Source organism: Pieris napi, chromosome 13 (genome assembly GCF_905475465.1).
Source record: "Pieris napi chromosome 13, ilPieNapi1.2, whole genome shotgun sequence".
Classification (NCBI taxonomy): Eukaryota; Metazoa; Arthropoda; class Insecta; order Lepidoptera; family Pieridae; genus Pieris; species Pieris napi.
This window is the reverse complement of record NC_062246.1, coordinates 1,815,484-1,837,361: the sequence shown is the minus strand read 5'-3', so window position 1 is coordinate 1,837,361 and position 21,878 is coordinate 1,815,484. Positions and strand designations below refer to the sequence as shown.

Here is a 21,878-nt window from a genome sequence, read left to right as displayed (position 1 = left end):
TTTAACACAACGTTTAAAATCAATCACTCGTTTAACAGTGCAAACCAAAGAACAATATATGATATATTTTAGACCTTATTGTGTTTGAGTTAGAGTTAAATTTAGATTGATTTATAATAGTGTTTTTCCTTGTGAAGCATGGTTGTTGAAAGTGACTTTACCAGTTCCACAGACGTATAGTTTTACAAAATGTTATTATGGAGCTCGTTTTGTGATTCATGAATGAATCAATGTGATACTAGGAAAAGGGCTCAATCCACGATATATATACATGTATGTGAAGCTATTATTTACTTTCATAGTTCATTTATATTGGTGGTTTTAGTTACATAAATATTTTTTTTTTTATTGATAAAAGCTTGCCAACGCTCGGCACACTGATACATTGGTAAAACAAGCACAAAATATATTTTTTAATATGACAAGCACTTAAAGGCAAACATGACATACATGTAGAGATCATACAAATATTAATTCAAAACAATTACTAAACAAAACAAACAGGTACTAATAACGACTCATTGGTCTAGTGGTTAGTACTCCTGACTGCGAATCCATGGGTCCCGGGTTCGATCCCCGGCTGAGACGAACATCGATGTGATGAGCATTTGGTGTTCTGCTTAGGTCTTGGGTGTTTAAATATGTATTTATATATCTATGTATGTATATCCGTTGCCTAGTACCCATAACACAAGCTTCACCAGCTTAGCATGGGACTGGGTCAATTGGTGTGAATTGTCTTAAAAAAAAAAACTAATCAAAAAATTAAAAACTAAACAAAAATCGATTTTAATTTTTAATTATATAGAGAAAAAAGGACGATTTCTAAAATAGAATCGCATCCACTCCTTATGAACTTCCACTCTATTGTACTACCTTGAATGGAAGACGGCACCAAATCACGGACGTTAGAACAATGCGGCACGCTGAAAGCCTCTAGAACACCTGGATGATGACCTCCTCATTAGAGTATCTAACAAAGACTGCGGGACAGGTGATGTCTTATTACAGTCATTAAATTGAGGGTAGGCTTTATATAGTGAAAGAAAACATCGGTGAAATAAACGAAATTTATTAGAAACGGTCAAAAAATTAATAGTACAAAATATCCCAAAAATTAAAATAACATTACAAATCTAAATATGTACTATTAGAAATATAGCATTATTATGATCAGTGCTACATAACAATCATTAAACCGACTTTTGTAATAATCCAGATGCAATGTTTAGCAGTTTTGGATGACAGAGGAATTTTACATTTTGCTATGCAATTTGTGACAGGCGCGCAGTAAAATAAATTGTCGATAAGAAGAATATATCCTCTTTCCCCAACATGAGAGTTTAATGAGACATAAACGTTTCATATTTGGTCCAAGACTATACGACCCTTTCGTTCATCACCTGCGCATCAGCAGCGTGATGCCGTTCTCCAACTCTTATACTCCTATATCCTAAAAACTTCTTACCTCAAGAACAATTTTAAATTTCAAAAATCTGTATCCTTGTAATCTCATCACATAACTCTTCTTTAAGGGTCTCCGCAGTGAGGTAATGGAATTCACCTAGCTATCCGTAAGCTCCTTCTCTTAGGGTCCCCGCACATGGGCCACCGGCCACAACCACAAAACGCCGCCACTGGCATATTTCCTGTAATTTTCATACATTTTATATGGACTCGCCGCACACGGTGGCGCCGGTGGCGGCCACACGCTACAAATCGTCGAAGCTTGCTTCTTGTGGCTCACACCGGCCACTAAACGCCGACACAAAAAGCCGCCACACGCCACTCGCGCGATTCCGCGCCCCTCTCTCCCTTGCCTCAGTTAACCTGAAGTCGACGGTGAAGGCCTGGGTAGAAATCTGCGAATTGTTTGTGGGAATTTTTTCGAATAAAACTGCCAAAGAAAAGAACATTGAAGGTAAGTTTAATAAAATAATATAAAATCATATATTTATATTCTATTTTCTTGCCACGGTATTGCTCCTTCATTCATAAAATAATCTTTTAACGTATCTCTTGCAGTAGACGCTCGTGATACTGGCCAGCCTGTATTTTGTATATTTTCGAGTCCCACTATTTTCAAAGTGTGACGAAAATGGAAGGGATGATTTCACCTTTTGCGAATAAAGTTGTGCAAAATGCAACAAGATTTCACAATGTCTTCTGAGAAATGAACAGAAGTGTTTAATGGGCGATGTAATATTTTCCATTTGTTTGCTAGTACGCCGAAGGTACACTCAATGCAACGTCTGGCACGGCTTAACCTATAATTGAAAACTTTTTTGTCTAAGTCCAAATATTTTCCAGAATATGGCCTCATCATATTTTCACTGAGGTCAAATGCTTCATCATGTATAGTTCAATGGTTGTCGATTACCGACCTGTCGTGGTGAGGGGATATTTAATGTCTTTCTGTGTATCCAATAACTACGGTTTCGACTTCTACGACGACGTCTTTTTATCAAAAGTAGCGCAATTAAACCTTCTTCGTCAGAGTCCATTATGATACTGCAGGCAAGGGTTAAAAAAAGTAGCAGCCACCGACCGCAAGTGTCGACCACCGGCCACAAGTGGCTGTCGCGCGCTTCAGCTACCTTTGTAGCCGCTTCTAGCTTCTCGTGGCGGCGTTTGTGGCTGTGGCGTGTGGCCCGTGTGCGGCGACAGTAAGGGTCCCCGCACATGGGCCACCGGCCACAACCACAAAACGCCGCCACTGGCATATTTCCTGTAGTTTTCATACATTTTATATGGACTCGCCGCACACGGTGGCGCCGGTGGCGGCCACACGCTACAAATCGTCGCAGCTTGCTTCTTGTGGCTCGCACCGGCCACTAAACGCCGACACAAAAAGCCGCCACACGCCACTCGCGCGATTCCGCGCCCCTCTCTCCCTTACCTCAGTTAACCTGAAGTCGACGGTAACGCACGCACGTAGTCTGTGTTTCATATAGGTAGATAAATATGGATATAGAATTATTTATATCAGAGATGCAATCCCGTCCTGCGATTTGGGATTCAAAAAGTGATAGTTTTATTTTTAATTTTCCAAATATTTTCCAGAATATGGCCTCATCATATTTTCACTGAGGCCAAATGCTTCATCATGTATAGTTCAATGGTTGTCGATTACCGACCTGTTGTGGTGAGGGGATATTTAATGTCTTTCTGTGTATCCAATAACTACGGTTTCGTCTTCTACGACGACGTCTTTTTATCAAAAGTAGCGCAATTAAACCTTCTTCGTCAGAGTCCATTATGATACTGCAGGCAAGGGTTAAAAAAGTAGCAGCCACCGACCGCAAGTGTCGACTACCGGCCACAAGTAGCTGTCGCGCGCTTCAGCTACCTTTGTAGCCGCTTCTAGCTTCTCGTGGCGGCGTTTGTGGCTGTGGCATGTGGCCCGTGTGCGGCGACAGTTACTTCTACTATACAAGTATAACCTGTACACGTCCTTTCGTAACTGAAATTAGTGTGATTTGTGTGTCCTTTTTCATTGTCTACATATGTGTTAATAGTTTTGTTTGTATGTCTAAGTAATTGTATATAATTTTTCAATTCTTACGCTCACTTTATTCAATTTTCTTTTTCCTTAGAGTACCTGGAATAGATCGCTTGAAAGCGATAAGATCCTTATAATTCAATTTTTTTTTAATTTACTATAATTCGTGCAATGAAGTGGAAATAAAAAACCTCATTAATAAAACACTTACTAACGAATAATATTTATTTTAATACCAAGAGATCAATTTTAAATGCAATAGTCATTTTGATAAATTAAAAAATAGTCACAAATTTAATACTATTTAAATTTTTACATCTTAAGCTAATAAATATACACTAAATTAAGGTATTGTCTTTATATTTAGACAATAATATAACAAATAGACAATAATTAAAAAAAATATGTGCCACTCATGTCAAATTTCAATTATAAAACCCTTTTGTTATCTAAAAAAATTAAGGTAAAATGTGACTTATAAGAATCACAATTGTTTAATAGCATTATATAAAATAAATCGTTTATTTGCAAAGAAAGTGGTACATTTAGATCGATTAATTATAAAAATTCACACAATCAGCCATGTAAAAATAGGCATGTAAATGTCATATTAATTTTTATAAAGTCATATAATAAGAACATTAACGTCATAATAAAATGTTAAGTTATTCATAATTGTTGTCGAACTTATGGTCTAAATACTCGCCGATATTGACAAAAACCGCGAAATTTGTTTTAAAATCGATTTAATTGTACACGAAACAATATGATTTTGGTATCATTAGTATTAAATTATTGTGAATTGCTTTTACAGTTTGATTTATTAAATGTATTTAAATCAATATAATAATAATAGCAATATTAGGATCGTTTCGACTAATTTTAAATTTTGTTTTATTAACCAATTTTTTGGCACCATTATGTCTATTTTTGCCAGAACATGTGTTTGTTCTCATTTAGTAGTCCAAATAAAATAAAAACATACTGAAGTTAAAGAGCTAACTGGGGCTTATATAATAAATATTCAACAAAATTTGACTAACATAATTGTGTTTTTAATTAATAATTTGTTTTAAAAGTCTATATAATTACTAGTAGGATTAATGACATCTCTAATCCAGGCTGCTGTAGTCAAAACATTGTGATATATACCAGGTTGGTGATCGACTCCACAACCGAATCCAGCAGATGTTATTCCAACAAGGAAGAAGCGCCCATTTTCCTTTACTATAAGAGGACCCCCTGAATCACCTAAAAATGGATATATTATTTATTTCGTAATCCTACAGTTAATATAAAAAACTTTAGAGGTGTCAAGGGACACCCGGATGGAACGAAATTCCTTTCGATTAATTTATATGTTAATTGGTATCAACTTTAGGGGGATGGAAGTTGCTCGCGTCCGTAGGATTTACCATCTTTTCCTAGACCCACCCTACACGTCTCCCCCGGGTGGTGCTAAACGAGCAACAACGCCGAGTCTCGGGCGGCGGTTACTAACCCGACTCAGATTGCCTAACAAGCAGATCCTTGTTGGGGGTAGGAAATGACCTCCACAACCCGCAACTCCATTGTATTATGGAGCCGGGGGCATTTGGCTTCACCGCCCGTGTCACGAGGTAGAAAGCCTCTATAAAAACTCACCCTAATCCTAAGGTGGGAAGCGCGCCGAGAGGATGTATGGCTTACAGGTAGTAAGCTGCTAGCGCCAACCTCAACGGACCCGGCAAACGTTGTTGTATGAGCCTTCTTGAAGGAATAGGCGTCACCCTTCAAGTGACTATTTATTTCGACCTCACTCGTGGGAACAATATGAACGAAACCAATAAAACTACAAATAATCCTAATAATTTGATCCAACAGCAATTCCACAAAAGTATGTTCATCAGAAACCGTAGTAACAGTCTTCTATCAGTCGCAGCAAGTAAAACCTGCAATAAACAATGTCAAAACAATGAACTAGAGCCGAAAAATAATGATAATAACCTTTTAAACCCATGGCAAAATGACCAAGTACCTCTTAAAAGGCAAAAAAGAAAGGAAACGAGCCCCATCTGTAAAGACAATACCAAGAAATCTAAGAATACACCCATCTTCGCAGTGCCTACGCATAACAAATTCGACATCCTCAACAGTGAAGAAACAGAAGAACCGGTCTCAGTTACAGAGTATATACCAAAACCGGAACCTATCTTTGTGACGGGAGTCATGGATGTTATAGCACTAAAAGCAACTCTAAATGAAATTGTGGACAACAAATCATACCAAATGACAACATTAAGATCGGGCCATATCATTAAGATAATGCCCAACGATATACAAACGTATAAAGCAATCCGAGAGCAGTTTATAACCAACAATATTTCACATTATACTTATAAATTAAAATGTGAAAGAGCATACAGAGTTGTACTACGAGGACTACACTCCACAGAAGATACTGCTCTAATAAAATAAGAGTCAAAAGAACAAGGCCATGAGGTGAGACAAATAGTAAATGTTTTACATAGGACTACCAAAGAGGCATTGCCTATCTTCTTTGAGGACTTGGAGCCAAACAAGAACAACAAAGAAATATTTAACTTAAGATACCTAAGTCAAATGAGAGTAACATTTGAAGCTCCTTATAAGAAAAAAGAAATAATGCAATGCAAAAGATGTCAGAGGTTTGGACATACTAAAAACCAGTGCTTCAGACCATACAGATGTGTGAAATGTGGTAGCGATCATCCTACTTCTTCGTGCACCAAAACTCCTGAGACAGATGCCACATGTGCAAATTGTCAAGAAAGACATCCGGCAAGCTACAAGGGTTGCTTAAAATATAAACAATATAAAGAAAAACTATTAAAAACCAAACCAACCCACAAAGAAAAGCAACTAACCCTGAATACAAAAGAGATCAAAATATTGGATCAAAAAGCAAAACAAAACCTAAGACAAAATAGTCACACAGAAAAAAGAAGCTATGTGGATGCAACAAAAGATCGACCACTAACCGGCATACAGGACCCAGAGAATGGTCCAGACAGATTAGAACAAATGTTCGCCAAATTTCAACAAATCATGATCACCATGATGGAGAAAATGATGGACAGAATGATCCAACTTGTCTCAAGCCTAATAACGAAATGATTAACACACTCCGAGTAGTCACTTGGAACGCCAACGGCCTGACGTACCGTCGTCAGGAGTTTCAAACATTCCTTCAAATAGAAAAAATTGACATAGCGTTAGTCTCAGAAACAAGGTTCACCGCAAGATCTCACTTCGCCGTACAAAATTACACAGTGTACACAACTGACCACCCATCAGGAAATAGTCATGGCGGAACTGCAGTGATTATTAAAAGTAATATTAAACATTATGAACTGGAAAAATATCAAACTGATAAAATACAAGCTACGTCAATTAAAGTAGTATTTAATGATAGAGTTGAGACAACCTTTTCTGCAGTGTATTGTCCACCCAGACACACAATAACAAAAAAAGACTACAATACGTATTTTTCTTCACTTGGGCTTTCTTCATTTGTATGTGGTGGGGATTGGAATGCAAAACACACATACTGGGGCTCACGCTTAATCAAAACTACATGACTACTGAAGCGTGCACGGATCTATCTTCCGACCATACGCCAGTCATATTAAATATGAGCTCATCAGTGGTATTAGTGCAACCTGCAGAAAAACTCCATAACAAGAGTACTAACTGGGAAATGTATAAGGATAAAATCACGATGGAAATTAAACTCACAAATCCATTAAAAACGGTGGAAGACATAGAAGAGGCTATTGAGAACTTCAACAAAATAATATTTGAAGCAGTCACAATTGCAACAAAAGTGCGAAAAAACTTACCCCTAACGCTTAACAAATATCCGAAGACGATCAAAGACAAAATATCAAAACGTCGCATTCTAAGAAAGATATGGCATGAATCTCGATATCCTGCGGACAAAACAGCGTTTAACAGATCTTCGAATGAATTAAAAGACCTCATTAAAAGTTTTACAAATAATAACCTTCAAACGTTCCTTTCTAATTTAACCCCAAGTTTGGACACAAATTACTCATTATGGAAGGCGACACAGAAATTAAAACGTCCCAATTACCACATCCCTCCTATCAGACAAAGTAACGGGAACTGGGCCAGGTCAGACACGGAGAAAGCTACACTATTTGCTGAACACCTTAGTAAAGTGTTCCAACCATTTCCTGAGTTGAGACCAGAGCACGATGCCGAAATAAGAAGTTATCTGGAAAGTCCACTGCAAATGTGCCTCCCACTAAAGTATACGAGCCCTACCGAAGTAGCTGGTGAAATAAAACACCTCAAGGAAGGCAAAGCACCGGGATACGACCAAATCGATAGCGTACTTATAAAAAATCTCCCAAAAAAGGGCATATTAGCTATTGTTAACATATTTAATGCCTGCTTAAGACACTGCCACTTTCCAGGACAATGGAAGATAGCCCAGGTAAAAATGTTACCTAAGCCCGGTAAACCACCAAATGAAGTAGAGTCATACCGACCTATAAGTCTTTTGCCTATAATAGGGAAACTCCTCGAGAAAATGTTACTGAAAAGAATGAAAGCACACCTAAGTGACATCAACCCAAATCACCAATTTGGGTTCCGAGAGAACCACGGAACCATCGAGCAAGTTCACCGCATCGTTGACGTTATAAGCAGGTCGCTGGAAGACAAGAAATATTGCTCAGCCGTCTTTTTGGACATTAGCCAGGCATTTGACAAGGTTTGGCATGAGGGCCTATTATATAAAGTCAAAAAGATGCTACCACACTCTTTTTACCATATAATAAAGTCTTATCTCAGCAAGCGATGTTTTGAAGTAAAGTTCAATGACGAACTTTCCGACTTACATGAGATCAAATCAGGAGTACCACAGGGAAGTATACTGGGACCGGTTCTCTACACCATATATACTGCCGACATACCAACATCAGACAAGACTACGGTTGCAACATATGCAGACGATACAGCTTTACTATCTACACACACGAATCCAAAAACCGCATCAGAACATCTACAATACCACATTGACAAAATTGAAGAATGGCTCAAAATCTGGCGAATACACGCAAATCAAAGTAAATCAACACATGTGACCTTTACTTTCAGACGGGACACGTGTCCACCGATTACACTTAATAACGAGGAAATCCCTCAAGATGACCATGCAAAATACTTGGGCATTCACTTGGATCGAAGATTAACGTGGAAAAAACACATATGGACAAAGCGGAAGCAACTGGACTTAAAACTTCGCAGTATGCACTGGTTAATAGGACGACACTCACAAATGAGCACACACAGTAAGTTGACTGTATATAAAGCCATCTTGAAACCAATATGGACCTATGGCATACAGCTTTGGGGTACTGCTAGCAATAGTAACATTGAGATATTGGAAAGATTCCAAACCAAAACACTGAGGACCATATTTAATATCTCCCAATACATCAGTAATAAGAACATATACCTTGATTTAAATATACCAACTGTCAAACAGGAGATAGAAAGATATAGCATCAATTACCAAAAAAGACTCTCAAACCACAAAAATGAGCTTGCCCTCAAACTCTGTGGAGATCAAAGCCTTCAACACAAAAGATTGAACATACATAGTGTTCCAACCCTAAAAAATAGATTCCTCAGGATGGAATGAGACACCTACTGGAGAAGTGTCTCACCACGCTAAAAAGTCTAAGCAGATACACTCGTATCGGACAAAATAGTGGCTTATTGTTGTGTGCAACAGATTGCCGCGGAGCAGATATAAAGAAGAAAAAAAAAAAAATTGGTATCATAACAGTATGATAAATGTTCTCGACATCAATCTTACGACGAAAAAAAAAGCCAACATCACGAGGTGTTCCCAGGCGGTCACCCATTCAAGTACTGACCTCGCCCGACGTTGCTTAACTTCGGTGATCGGACGAGAACGGGTGTATGACAATAGCAAATAGCAAAAAAGTGTCGTGACAACTTTTCGTAAGAATTTTTTCCGTCTAGCCCCCTTTCACAACGCGCGATAAGGAACTTCGTTCCAATTTAATACAACAAAAATAGTTATACTAAACATAAAAGATGGAGCACATAATATATACAAAAAGGTTCAAACAATTACGAAAGGAAAAAATCAATAAAAAAATTTAACGGCTGTGCTGTGTGATGGTGTGAAAGTGAGGGTATGTACGTGTGGGTGTGTATGTGGGGTGTGCTCATGATGGTGATTTAGCACTATGGATATTCTTATTACTACTTAAGCATATGCCGTGGTAGCTTTAAGTTTTCTTTTTGAAGTGAAACTTCTTTATCGGGGTTGGAAAAAAATTTAGTAAATAAAGTAACATTTTTTCGTTACGCGTCACATTTTTCCGTTACGCGCCATGTTGCTTTTTGAAGTCAAACTTCTTTATCGGCGTTGGAAAAAAATTTACACACATTTGTCACATTTTTCGGTTACGCGCCATCTTTTTCTTGTCCCTACCACGGTTGATCCGAAGAGATTCGAAGCCATTAGTAACAAAAATATATAATAACGATAACAATGATAGTAATACTAATAATTCTATTACAATTAATGAAATTCTGTAATAATCTTACATAGTAGTACAGTTATAAGTTAAAATGAAATAATTGTATTTGTATTCATGTCTATGATAATAAAAGCCTTTTGTTAAACTTTATCTAATTTAACTTTATTTAACCAATTTCTGTAAAGTTGCATATAGTAGATCATTTTTCGAAAAATAAGGTCATAAAGAAGTTTCACTTCTTACGTGTGTACACCTAGTACACGCACACATATTTTTTTTACCTAAGCAGGCGTCTTGGTGTCCGTCGGAATGTCCTGCGCAAATCATCTCTGAATGTATTTGTACTGAAATCTGTTTGCTCTGGTGCCATTTGATGCATTGGTCTATACCTAAAAGAATCGAAATTTTAAGTAAAAGACACCTCATTGGTATCTGGAAGAAACTGCTTTCGGCATTTAAGTTTAAGCAGCCGCCTTATTTAGATAAGAAAAAAAGTATTTTCTATCTAATATATAAAATTCTCGTGTCACAGTTTTCGTTGCCATACTCCTCCGAAACGGCTTGACCGATTTTGATGAATTTTTTTGTGCTTATCCGGTATCTATGAGAATCGGCCACCCCTAAATTTTTATTTTTTATTTTTTAGACAAAATTTTTAATTTCTATTTTTTTATGATACAACATACAAAAATTCATATAACTCCTAACTTTCACCCCTCTACGATCAACCCCTATTTTTTTATTATAAATGATATGGCAAAACGACGTTTGCCCGGTCAGCTAGTTATATATAAAGTAGTGATGCAACCCATACAACTATTCGTTCGTAGTTCGTTAATCGGGATTACCCATACATTGAATGAATGAACGGAGTTATCAAGTTCTCAATGTCAATGTCATTCTATTATTACCTATTAGTTCTTTCACCTAGTTTTGTTGAATTATTATTAATAATTAATAAGGTTAGGTGGTTTTCTGGGGTGAAGATTTTTATTTAAACCACCTAACCAAGAAATCAAAAGCAGTTAACAAGAAAACAGAAAGTTACAGTTGTGCTTTTCGAGCAAAAAATTGCCAGTGGGTTATTTTAATAATTAAATATCTTACTAAAAAAGAAAAGTGTTTTATTTGTTGCGTTGTTGAATTTTTCGTATTCATTATTATTGGATCACAGAAATAAAATATTTTTACTGTTTGCCTTTTTCTCATATTATTATTATATTGGTTCTTCAATGTAATTCAGCTATACATTATTACATTATCTCGACTTCCCTTAAGAATATATTACTATATACTCTATAGGTACTATAATACTCTATAGGTATCATCTATAGCCTTTAGAGTATCAAAACGAAAGTACTGATGAGAATCTAAAGATACTGCCCGCGAAATTTTAACATACTTACTTAATATAGGCACACTGGCGGACCTCAACAAATTGGTCCCTGTATGGCCCATACTAGCATCCGTTTTGCCCCACCCAGCTATCACACCCGATTTGCCCCACAATTCCATTTCGGTGTCAGGCAGACAAATCGGGAGGATGAGGCTAGAGTAGGTAATGGGTTTCGTGAGTCTAAGCAGTGCTATGTCGTATCTATCCGGTTGCGTCATACGAAATTGGAAGAGGGGGTGAAGTAATTTCTGTGATACTCTGTAAGGAATATATTTTTGTATTATTATTTTACATATAGCAGTGTTAGCCTAGTGGCTTCAGCGTGCGACTCTCATCCCTGAGGTTGTAGGCTCGATCCCCGGCTGTGCACCAATGGACTTTCTTTCTATGTGCGCATTTTGCTCGAACGGTGAAGGAACACATCGTGAGTAAACCGACTTGTCTTAGACCCAAAAAGACGGCGTGTGTCACAGGAGGCTGATCACCTACTTGCCTATTAGATTTAAATTTGTTTTGTTTTAAGATTCTTACCGCATCAGCTGTTTGTCTTGCAAGCTGCAAGCAACCTTGGTTTGATTCCAGGTAATAAAAACATAACTATGAAAATTATTACAAGTTAAACTATACAAATGTTGTTGTTCATAGTGTATTATATTTTGTTACAGAAAACTTTACTTAAAATTTATTGTGATATTTGTATATGTATAAGAACAACACATTACGAATATATACACAATATAACGTTCAATGTTTATAGGTTGTGATTGGCTTACATGAAGACCATATCGAGGCACAAGAAGGAACCTGCTATTGTCCTAAGTAAATTTAAAGTTTTACAAACCCGAGTCTCCTAGCTGTATGGGAACCAGCGCTTGTGTCGAGAGCTCCAAGCCACACAGCGATGTCTCTGACTCTAGCCCGGGATACACAATGGGCTGCGGTTGCCACGTACCATCGCGATACTGCAGAATAAAATTTTAAGCTATTTATTTATTTTTTAAGGAAAGTAAACAAATACATATCTATACAGTAAACATAAAATAAAGACATTGGACATATCCACAAAAAATTTAACTGATCAAAAATATAATACAAAGCAAAACATGACGGCACAAAATTTATAAATTAGGAGAACGACAAACAAACTAGTAGTAATAAACTAGGAAGATACAAGGCTTAAGATATTAATAGTTATTCTTAAATAAAGCAGTAGAGGAGTGCGAAAAAGGTCGATATTAGGCAAAATCCAAGGAAGAACATCTTGTGAAGAGGCTCACGGAACCCAATGTTGATTCTGGGAGTCGGAAGGTTAAAAGTTCTGTGCGAGCGTAGAGATCTGGCAGGAACATTAAATGTCTATACATATATACTACGGTCCCGACAGACGTTGTCCTGCATGGAAATATTTCTCGGCAAACGAAAAATAATTCGGACGGCTCTGACTGGGAATCGAACCCAGATCGTTTGGTTACTCAACCAGTTAAGCTATCCGAGACCTGAAAAACCAGCTGCTTAGTTGCAGTATAGATAAATAACCAACATACTGAATGCAGCGCCATTTGCCGGTCTGATTTGTTAAAACCATACAGTAGAATTATATATATCAATTAGCATAAATAATCTTTTGGATTTCATCTTTTTATGTATTCTGACTTTATAAGTAAACTGAAGATTAAGATTTTTGCGGCCACAATAATCGTTTTGTTACAAGGAATTAGTGAATCACATTATTATTAAGAACTGTCTAAAAATCCATTCGGCAGGTTTAGTGTATATCGCGTTTATACAAACAAACGCGGGCTTCACAATTTGTAAGAACTATAAACAAAAATTTAATTATACATAACAATTGATCTGTTACTTTAAATAAATAAATATATTATTTGAATTAATTAATTCAGAAAATAATAAATATGATATGAGGATACGACCGTCTATAAGTTCCTTACCAAGTACACCTCCACACTGAAACTCAGATATTCTGATATGAGCCTGCCAAGGGAATTCCGCTTGTCTTGCTTCACGGCCCCCTATTATACGCTTCTGAAGTACCCTAGAAGATGGTACACCGCAGTCCACCTACAAGTTTTAAAAAACCATCCTTTAGCTTATCCATTACTATAATTAAATTATATATTTTTAAGTTTTATGGAATTTTTTCTTTGTATCGTTTTTTTGTTAGATGATTAAATTTACAAGTGCTTTATAAAAAAGTTTCAGTTATCGTTATATTTTTATGTATAGGACCATGATAGAAGAGGATGTGCTATAATAGGGGAGGCCTATGTCAAAAAACAACCTGACCATAAATTTTTTTTTTACCATTTATATGTTATTTTGTTTGTAAGTAACGGTGAAAGAAAGGCTATTTATTTAGTATTATTTTTTGAATGACTATTAAATTACTGTTAAAGTATGATATATGTTTAGGCATTCACTTCAAATTATACGATATAAAACTAAAAATTTGGGTATAAAATTAGTTCGGGATATCGTCTGTAAAGTAAATTTTACAAACTAAAAACCTCGATATTAATTTACAATATCTTTTTGACAAATACTAAACTTTATTAAATATAAGAGAATACTATAACAACACATCGTGCATTTACTATGTATTTGTTTTAAGTATGCGGAAAACATATATGCATATATTTTTTTGTATGTAGCAATATATTGCAAGCGAGCAGGAGGCTATCCTGACGTTAAGTGATACCGCCACCCACTCACATTGCCAGACAGCTCGCAAGTGCGTTGCCGGATTTTTTTTTATGGAATTGAATCTCGCTGTTGGCCTTAATGGCCTTTACAGCTCAGCTCGGGCTGTTTTGGCGAGCGCATCTCGGCCTGAATGGTTTTTCCCGCGGCTAGTGCAAGGGCGTCTCCTGTGAGGCTTGAACCTCGGCTTGGGGCATCGTGGGGTGGTCAATCGCCTGAAGGGCAGGGCGGAAGCTCGAAGTAAAGGTCGCGGTTTTTTACCCCAATCTGATTTTTGTTTTCATTATTATTGGCCGCGCGGGCGGCTTTTAATTTGTCATTGGCTATCGTGATTGTATCGTCCGGATCCGTACGAACATGTCGGGGCCTCCTTCAGGCCGGGAAGGGGTAATGGTTGATGCTTTTTCGCACCATCGGGTTGGGATGGTGTTTAGCCTTGTCGAAGTAGAGCGTTGCCGAAGAATTGGTACGCTCTTTTTTGAAGGAGGTCGAATTGGTTCGGAATTGCTTCAGTGGGCAGCTGGGTATTCAATATTCTATTATTACATTGTGTATAAGTATAGATTATACATACATGGTCTTCATCATCAACCCTCCGTCGAAACACATTCGGAGGGATGACATTTCTCTGTGGAACACGAAGTTTTGGTGGCACCTTGTATTGCCAATCTGACGACGGAATACTGAAAAACAAATTTAATACATTAACAATATGGTGTTTAATATGGGTTAATAAAGTTATTAAAATCTTGATAAATCCTTTTTTATTCATTAAAAAAGACAATACAGACAAATACACAAATTTATGTGACTGTTGAACACAAATGGATCTCATATCTCTGTCGTTGAAGCGTGGACATTTATAATACTTAAAAATAAAATTAACTATTAATTACTAATTTCTTTAAATAAAATTAACAAATTTAAATGAGAAGAGAATCTTAATGTGTTAGCTACAAATTGCTACAATAAAAAAACAGGTGTGACTAGTTATATAGTATACTATAGGTACCCGGCAATTTGCGATGTATATTATTTCTAGGAAACATTTTTTTAGTTCAATAAAAATAACTATCTACTATAATAAAAAAAAGAGGTTGATCGTAGAGGGGTTGACAATTAAGGGTTGTATGTATTTTTGTATGTTGTATCATAAAAAAATAAAAACAAAAAGTTTTGTCTAAAAAATGAAAATAAAAATTTAGGGGTGGGACCACCCTTAACATTTAGAGGGAAGAAAAATAGATATTATCTGTTTCAGACTTACTGAATAGGCATAAAAAATTTCATAAGAATCGGCTGAGCCGTTTCGGAGGAGTATGGGAACGAACATTGAGACACGAGAATTTTATATATTAGATAAGACCTAGCACTGTTCATTACAAAATATTAAAAAATGCCAGCCATTGCCATATTAAAATTACAACAAGTGCTGATACATATAGCAAAATGTCACAGATAATATATTGCCAACAATTAGGATTGCAACTGATAAAACATAACGCTACAACGTATAGTTGTAAATTATACCTTAACACAAAGTATTTAAATACACAATACCTTGTAAGATAAATTAGTGCACATAGACACGGTTAATTATAATGTATTACCTGTTATCAAGTTCATTATCCACACAACAAGAAAACAGCCACCCTCCGCAGCCTTTAGACCGTATCCCTCCACGAAGCCAACAGGAAATAGATAATGTGCATGGTATGACGTCATTTCCAATTGTGCATGATGCAGGGTAGCCTAGGAAGGAAGCTAACACGCGGGAAGTCAGGCCTGTAATATATGCGAAATATGTCAAATTATATTTATAGATAAGGGTAAGTTCGAATATTTCGAAAGTATAGCCATTGGGGATATAGCTCAGTGGTAGAGCATTCGACTGCAGATCGAGAGGTCCCCGGTTCAAACCCGGGTGTCCCCTAGCATTAACTTTTTGGTATCAATAATTATTTTAAATATTTTAATGTAATGTTACCTTAATTATTTTTACTACGTTCTGTTTTTGGTATACCTATTCCAATTAAATAATATTTTATGTTTACGTCATCCGCACCTTAGGGGAAAACATTTTAAATATTGACTAAGTCAAATATTTGATTAGTGCGTAAATAATGTCAGTATCAAATATTTCAAATTAAGATGGAATTATTGTTTTAATTTAAAATAGATCCAACAGATGGCGCTATACTAGGCGACCGATCCTTTATGTTCGGTTTTATTAAAAATGGAAAAGATTCAAGAAAGGAATATTTTAATAATAAAGTTAATTATTATCAATTTGATATGCCAGCGTCTCGTTGACCAATATTGCTGTAAAGCAGTCGAAACGAAAGTTATATTAATGTGAAAATTCGTGTTTATATCCGTTTAGATGATTTATTTAAGACAATAATACTTACTTTCAACAGCAGTCACATGTCCAACTTGTAAAATTAATATCACGACACCAAACTCCCGCCATTTTGAGCGCCATACTGCCACTGTTTGACATTTGAACCCGTGTTTTCTTTTTTTAAATCTATCCGTGTCTTTGTTTAATATCCATAGATTATTCACCGTTGACATGGTTTTAATTTTGTGACATCTTCGCACATTTCGAATATTATCTAATTAGTTCCAACTGTTGGGGTGTTTTACAGTTTGTATGCTGTAAAAATATCACATACATTATGAGTTATTAATTCAGACACTTACTATGACTATATTGGTTTTAACCACGCCGGTATTTTGTAACTTCAAACACATCAATATTGTTCTTGTATCGATCCAAAGCTCCCGAAATCTATGGTTTATTGAACAGAACTGGACAGACCACAATTCTACCTGCCTTTTTAACCACCGCTTCAATAAACCCATGCTAAACTATCTAGGGAAAATGGAGTTCCACTCCGAAAGAAACGACGAACCAAATCGTGTTTTGCACTTGGGGATGTCAACTACAAATGGGGAAACTTCAGCTTTCTTCTGCATCAGCGTTTTTTGTAAGGTCATGACGGAATCAGGTTCTGTAGTTTTAGGAATTTGATATCCATTTTTATGGCGTCTTGCTCATACGTATTCTTCGATAACGATTAACTAGCACAAATGTTAAATTTAGAACCATCCGTTTAAATTTAAGTTTACTTTTTATCTATATTTATGGGTTATGCTTAACATTTTATAAAATAAAAAATATATAGCTAAATATAAAAAAAACTATATCACGTTATTTAGTGTTTAATTACTAAGAGAAAGCTCGTTTCGCATGGGCGCCTATCTGGTCCGTGACCTTGAATCTCTAGAAATATTTATAAATAATGTTATGTTAATATTAAAAATGAAAGTGGTTATCCTAACTCTCACTACGCCCTTCCAAACACATTCCTGTGTATGTTTCATAGTTAACCAAACAGTTATTGTTTCGACAGGTATCGAACCCAAAATATTTTTTTTATAAAGACAAGTAAGTGATTCCGTGCCTTTGTCAAGCCTTCAACGTACGAGTAAGTGCTAATTGCGGACATAGGATCGCAGTCGGGAATTGATCTATGATCTATGATACATCGCATCCTTAAGGAAAATACTCACAAATGATTAAAAGTTATATTAAAACGATTTGTATTATAAATATTAACGAAATTAATACGCTTAATGCAATTTTCTCTACATATTGTAAAATTAACTGCCCTTATATACGCTTAAGGTAAAATTTAGATTAGAAACTTATGAACTATGAACCCCGTAAGTCAAAATCCAATACATTTTACTTACTATCTACGAATTTAATGTTTTAGTTTGTTTGTTTTTGTCTTTATGAATAGACAGATTTTTGATGATTAGGTGTTTAAATTTATATTATACTAGCGGATCCGACAGACGTCCTGTACACACGTCTTACACACAAACAAATTCATCTAAATCTGTCCAGCCATTTAGGAGTTTAATTACGAATACTTGCACAGAAGATTTATATACCTAAGCTAATAAAAGCTGTATAGATAAATAACCTAGATACCGACTGCAGATAAATTGCCATCTGATTTGTGACTCTAAACTATCCTGGGATATAATTCAATAATTCATTCAAATTGGTCCAGCCGTTTAAGAGGTCTTGACATACACACGTACTGTAGAAATATATATATAAATATAGCCAATTAAATATTATTAATTAAACCGCTTTTCCTAGGTAGCACCTGACACAAAGATTGAAAAATTATATTTCATCATTTATTTTATCACCACCTTTGCTCATCAATCACTATATCTATAGGTGCATGAAAATCTGTGCAGTAGTTTTGTTATATATTGGGAATATACAGACATTACACTAACAATACATTAATTACAATGTACATGTGCCGAGCGCGAGTTTTTATGGAAATTTTGTTTGTAGCTAAAAATAGGATAAATTTTATCTTTAAAATATCAATGCAATATGAATGTTTCCTATAGTTATTTATACTGTTAAAATATTAAAACCGTTTTCGTTAATATGAGCAATTTATACACAACAAAACCAATGTAGGCCACATCTCAATAACAAAGAAAACAAGATTCACTCACTTTCACTTACCCTTTCACTTCATAATTGTACCACAAATTCAAAAAAGGAACTCTAAACCCTTTTGTTAATTCACAGACTAATTTAAAACAAATTCTAATAACTTTTTTATATTCAGCCAGTATCACAATTTTTTATTAAAACACTGTTCCTGTCAGCATTTAAGTAATTAGCATAAATAATAAATCAAGATGATTTATTTAAAATGCTAATAAGCCTCCGTGTGCTTAACGCGGCACGGTGTTACAGACTAAAGTTTCAAATCTGTCCGGTAAAACGGGTTGCGGTTGGTCACACTGTCACGATTATTAAAACTACACTTTTACATCGTACGGTACGGTTAACACTTCGATAGTTTAGTCAGGTCACATCGTCAATGCAATGATGACAGTTTCTGACAGCTCGAGCATATAGATTTTTTCTACAATTTTAATACTTTTTTTATTAGAAAACATTTTCCATTTCGTTCGAATTACGCTCACGGAGCGGTGCTAAGATTTACATAACATATTTTTGTGTTGCTATTATTTTACTTGAAGAAATTAGAGACCACCCACCAGAAACCTGGGAAGATCGTATAAAAGAAATATCGGGGTAGGATCGGAAAATAGTGAGGATGAGAGACAAATGTAATTTGGAGAAGGCCACCGGATGGAGTTACCGTTGGAGGTCGTGTACTATTGCTAAACATTTTGGACATGGACTTAATGTAATCTTGATTATGTTCTAGTACAATACAGGATTTTTTTTTAATTATTTGCGTAGTTATTAGATAAATTCTTAGTGCATTTTGAACATAAACCTTTCTATTATGAAATAATTTTAAACATACGAGTACATTACCACGGTATCTATCTTAAAAGACAAAAATAGATGTACTGGAAATGTGGTGTTGGAGGCTAAAGACAGCTAAGGAAACAAACGTGTCCATACTAAGACGGTGACAGGTAAAAAATGATCTTACGACACTTTGTTTTCAACGCATCCCGAGTTTTTTTGGACAATTAACACGCAAAAATCCAGAAAGTGTAAAAATTCCACGTGATGGCAGAGTGGAGGGAACTAGTTCTCGAGGCTGATCCCTTACTCGCTGGACCGATCAAGTAAAGGCCCTTAAGTACTAAAGGCGGTACACATGTATTACCATCACCCAGGCACAGAGACTTGCCAAAGGGAGAGTGAAGGAAGTTTTGCGACGACACTAACACGAAATTATGCCTGTCCACACAACGGTCCGAGGTTGATTTTGACATTTATGTCCATCTCACATAGAAAATATTTTAATTCTATTAAATGAGTTTTTTAAAATGAGATATGTCTATCGGTTTGGTTCATTAGTTGATGTTAAAAGTTATCGTATCGTATGAATCATGTCGCTATCGCCTGATATAAAGTGTTTCGAAGAAAGTACACGATTTAATGATAAGCTATCGATGGAAAAGTATTTCAAAATAATGATATAATTTCTCTGTTTATAGCCCATAAATTAATGCAAATTTAATTATATTTTTCACAACATCTCTTACTAACATTAATTTTGTCAATATCGGAACCAATTAAGTTGCCCCCACATAAAAAAGGGCATGTAGCAGATAATATATTTCTTTTATTAATATTGTGTAGATAGCAGCTTTTACCTACTAACCGGAAACAATTATTTATTAAAACGAACGTCTTAAGAAAATGTTTAAATGCAATATGCGATACTTAAAACCAAAGCCATATCAAGCTGTCTCTTGCCATTTCTAACATATGCTTGCCAGACTTGTAAATATACAAAGAAGATAAAAAGAAAAATCAGAACTTGTAAAAGGTCCTAGATCGGAGAATGCTGTACATTAGAAAAATTTAATTTAAGAAGAATTAAAATTAAAGATAAGAAGCGCTACTAAAGCTACTGATGCCCTAAACTATGGTCTAAACCTTAAATGGAGATGGGCAGGACATGTAGCAAGACTATCTGACGATCGATGGACCATAAGGGCGACCCAAAGGTAACGAAACAGAGGAAGATCGCTCACGAGATGGGGGGATGATATTACTAAAACGGCTGGCTCGAGCTGGAAGCAACTCACCCAAGACCGAGATACCTGGAGATCCTTGGAGGAGGCCTTCACCTGCGAAAGGGTTCTTGCTAAATAATTGGGAAATATATATAAGAAATAGGAAAAAATATATATATAATAGGATTAAGTTTACTTTGTTCTTTTGCAAGACATACTTTTTTATTTTATTTATTTATTTATAAGCAGACGAACCCAGGGTCTACGAGGTAACCAGCATGTGCGTAAACAGCCACAAAGGTACTATGTCCCTCAAATAACAACCACATTTCTTATTTATTTATATATTTCGTAAGTAGTAAGTCAGCGCGATACAAAACTGAGCTTTTTCAGAGTTATGTGTAATGTGAGGAGTGTGAAACAAAGCACAGGTACGAGACAGGTAACGACAGGATCTGCAATTAATTTTATTTGAGATAATTTTGTTTGTGTTTTTGTACATTTAATTACGTCATTTAGCCAAAAGAGTCACCTTATAACGGCAACACAATTTGCATGGTCATATGACCAGACAATATCATTTTCAAACCATTCTATATTACTCTGGTTGAATATAAAAGTCTTTTAACAGCCGCCATCTAGCCGTAGGTTCGATAAAATTGTGTATTTCCAATACAACCTTGTTAAACCATGAAAGCCTTTTATGTATTATAAATATGACAGTAGATGGCGCTTTTTACAATTATATGGAAATGTGTTTTGTTTCCATAATATGCTAATGTTATTAAAGTATATTTGGTGATATATCTTTGTGTTGTTTTTATATAACTGAAATTATTTTGTACATGTATTACGTACAAACTCACAACCCGGTGGCAAGAGAAAACCCGGTAGACTTGTGTTGGTGGGATGGAGTTGTCAAGGACCTCGAAAAAAAAAGGTTTCGAAATTGGATGCAGGAAGCCCTGGATAGATTGCGATGGTGAAGTGTATTTGAGGCCCACAAGTATCCTTGGTATATACATAAGTACATATATATATATGTATAATGTATATACTATATATAGCCATTCCTTATGATGATGGTACGTACAGATGAAAAATCTATGAGTTCACAGTCAGTCGGACCTCGATGTTT

The 21,878-nt window shown here is 35.7% G+C and overlaps 1 protein-coding gene and 1 non-coding gene across 3 annotated transcripts; one reads left to right on the top strand and one right to left on the bottom strand.

Moving 5' to 3' along the window:
• Positions 1 to 4,410: 4,410 nt before the first annotated feature.
• LOC125055530 (serine proteinase stubble) lies at positions 4,411 to 19,007 on the bottom strand. 2 transcript variants are annotated; one of them, XM_047657995.1, is made up of 9 exons: positions 18,740 to 19,007; positions 16,594 to 16,841; positions 15,793 to 15,967; positions 14,757 to 14,865; positions 13,414 to 13,543; positions 12,306 to 12,426; positions 11,475 to 11,722; positions 10,350 to 10,457; positions 4,411 to 4,753 (listed from the first exon to the last, which is right to left on the bottom strand). In XM_047657995.1, exons 2-9 carry the CDS (start codon positions 16,757 to 16,759, stop codon positions 4,575 to 4,577), a joined length of 1,236 nt encoding a protein of 411 aa, XP_047513951.1. In that variant the 5' UTR covers positions 16,760 to 16,841; positions 18,740 to 19,007; the 3' UTR covers positions 4,411 to 4,574. The 2 variants fall into 2 exon arrangements, with proteins under 2 accessions (XP_047513951.1, XP_047513950.1); XM_047657994.1 differs by having other exon boundaries at positions 18,750 to 19,007.
• Positions 16,044 to 16,115, top strand: Trnac-gca. Its single transcript has one exon. It is a non-coding gene; the product is annotated as a tRNA-Cys (tRNA).
• Positions 19,008 to 21,878: the final 2,871 nt, after the last annotated feature.

Bases quoted from the DNA above. Each gene is read 5' to 3' on its own strand.
- LOC125055530 (XM_047657995.1), bottom strand. From the start codon at position 16,759: ATGTCAACGGTGAATAATCTATGGATATTAAACAAAGACACGGATAGA. The intron at 10,458-11,474 runs GTAAGTATGTTA...CGATTCTTTTAG, and splicing joins CGCCAGTGTGCCTATATTAA to GTATAGACCAATGCATCAAA. The intron at 4,754-10,349 runs GTAAAAAAAATA...ATCCATTTTTAG, and splicing joins ACACCAAGACGCCTGCTTAG to GTGATTCAGGGGGTCCTCTT.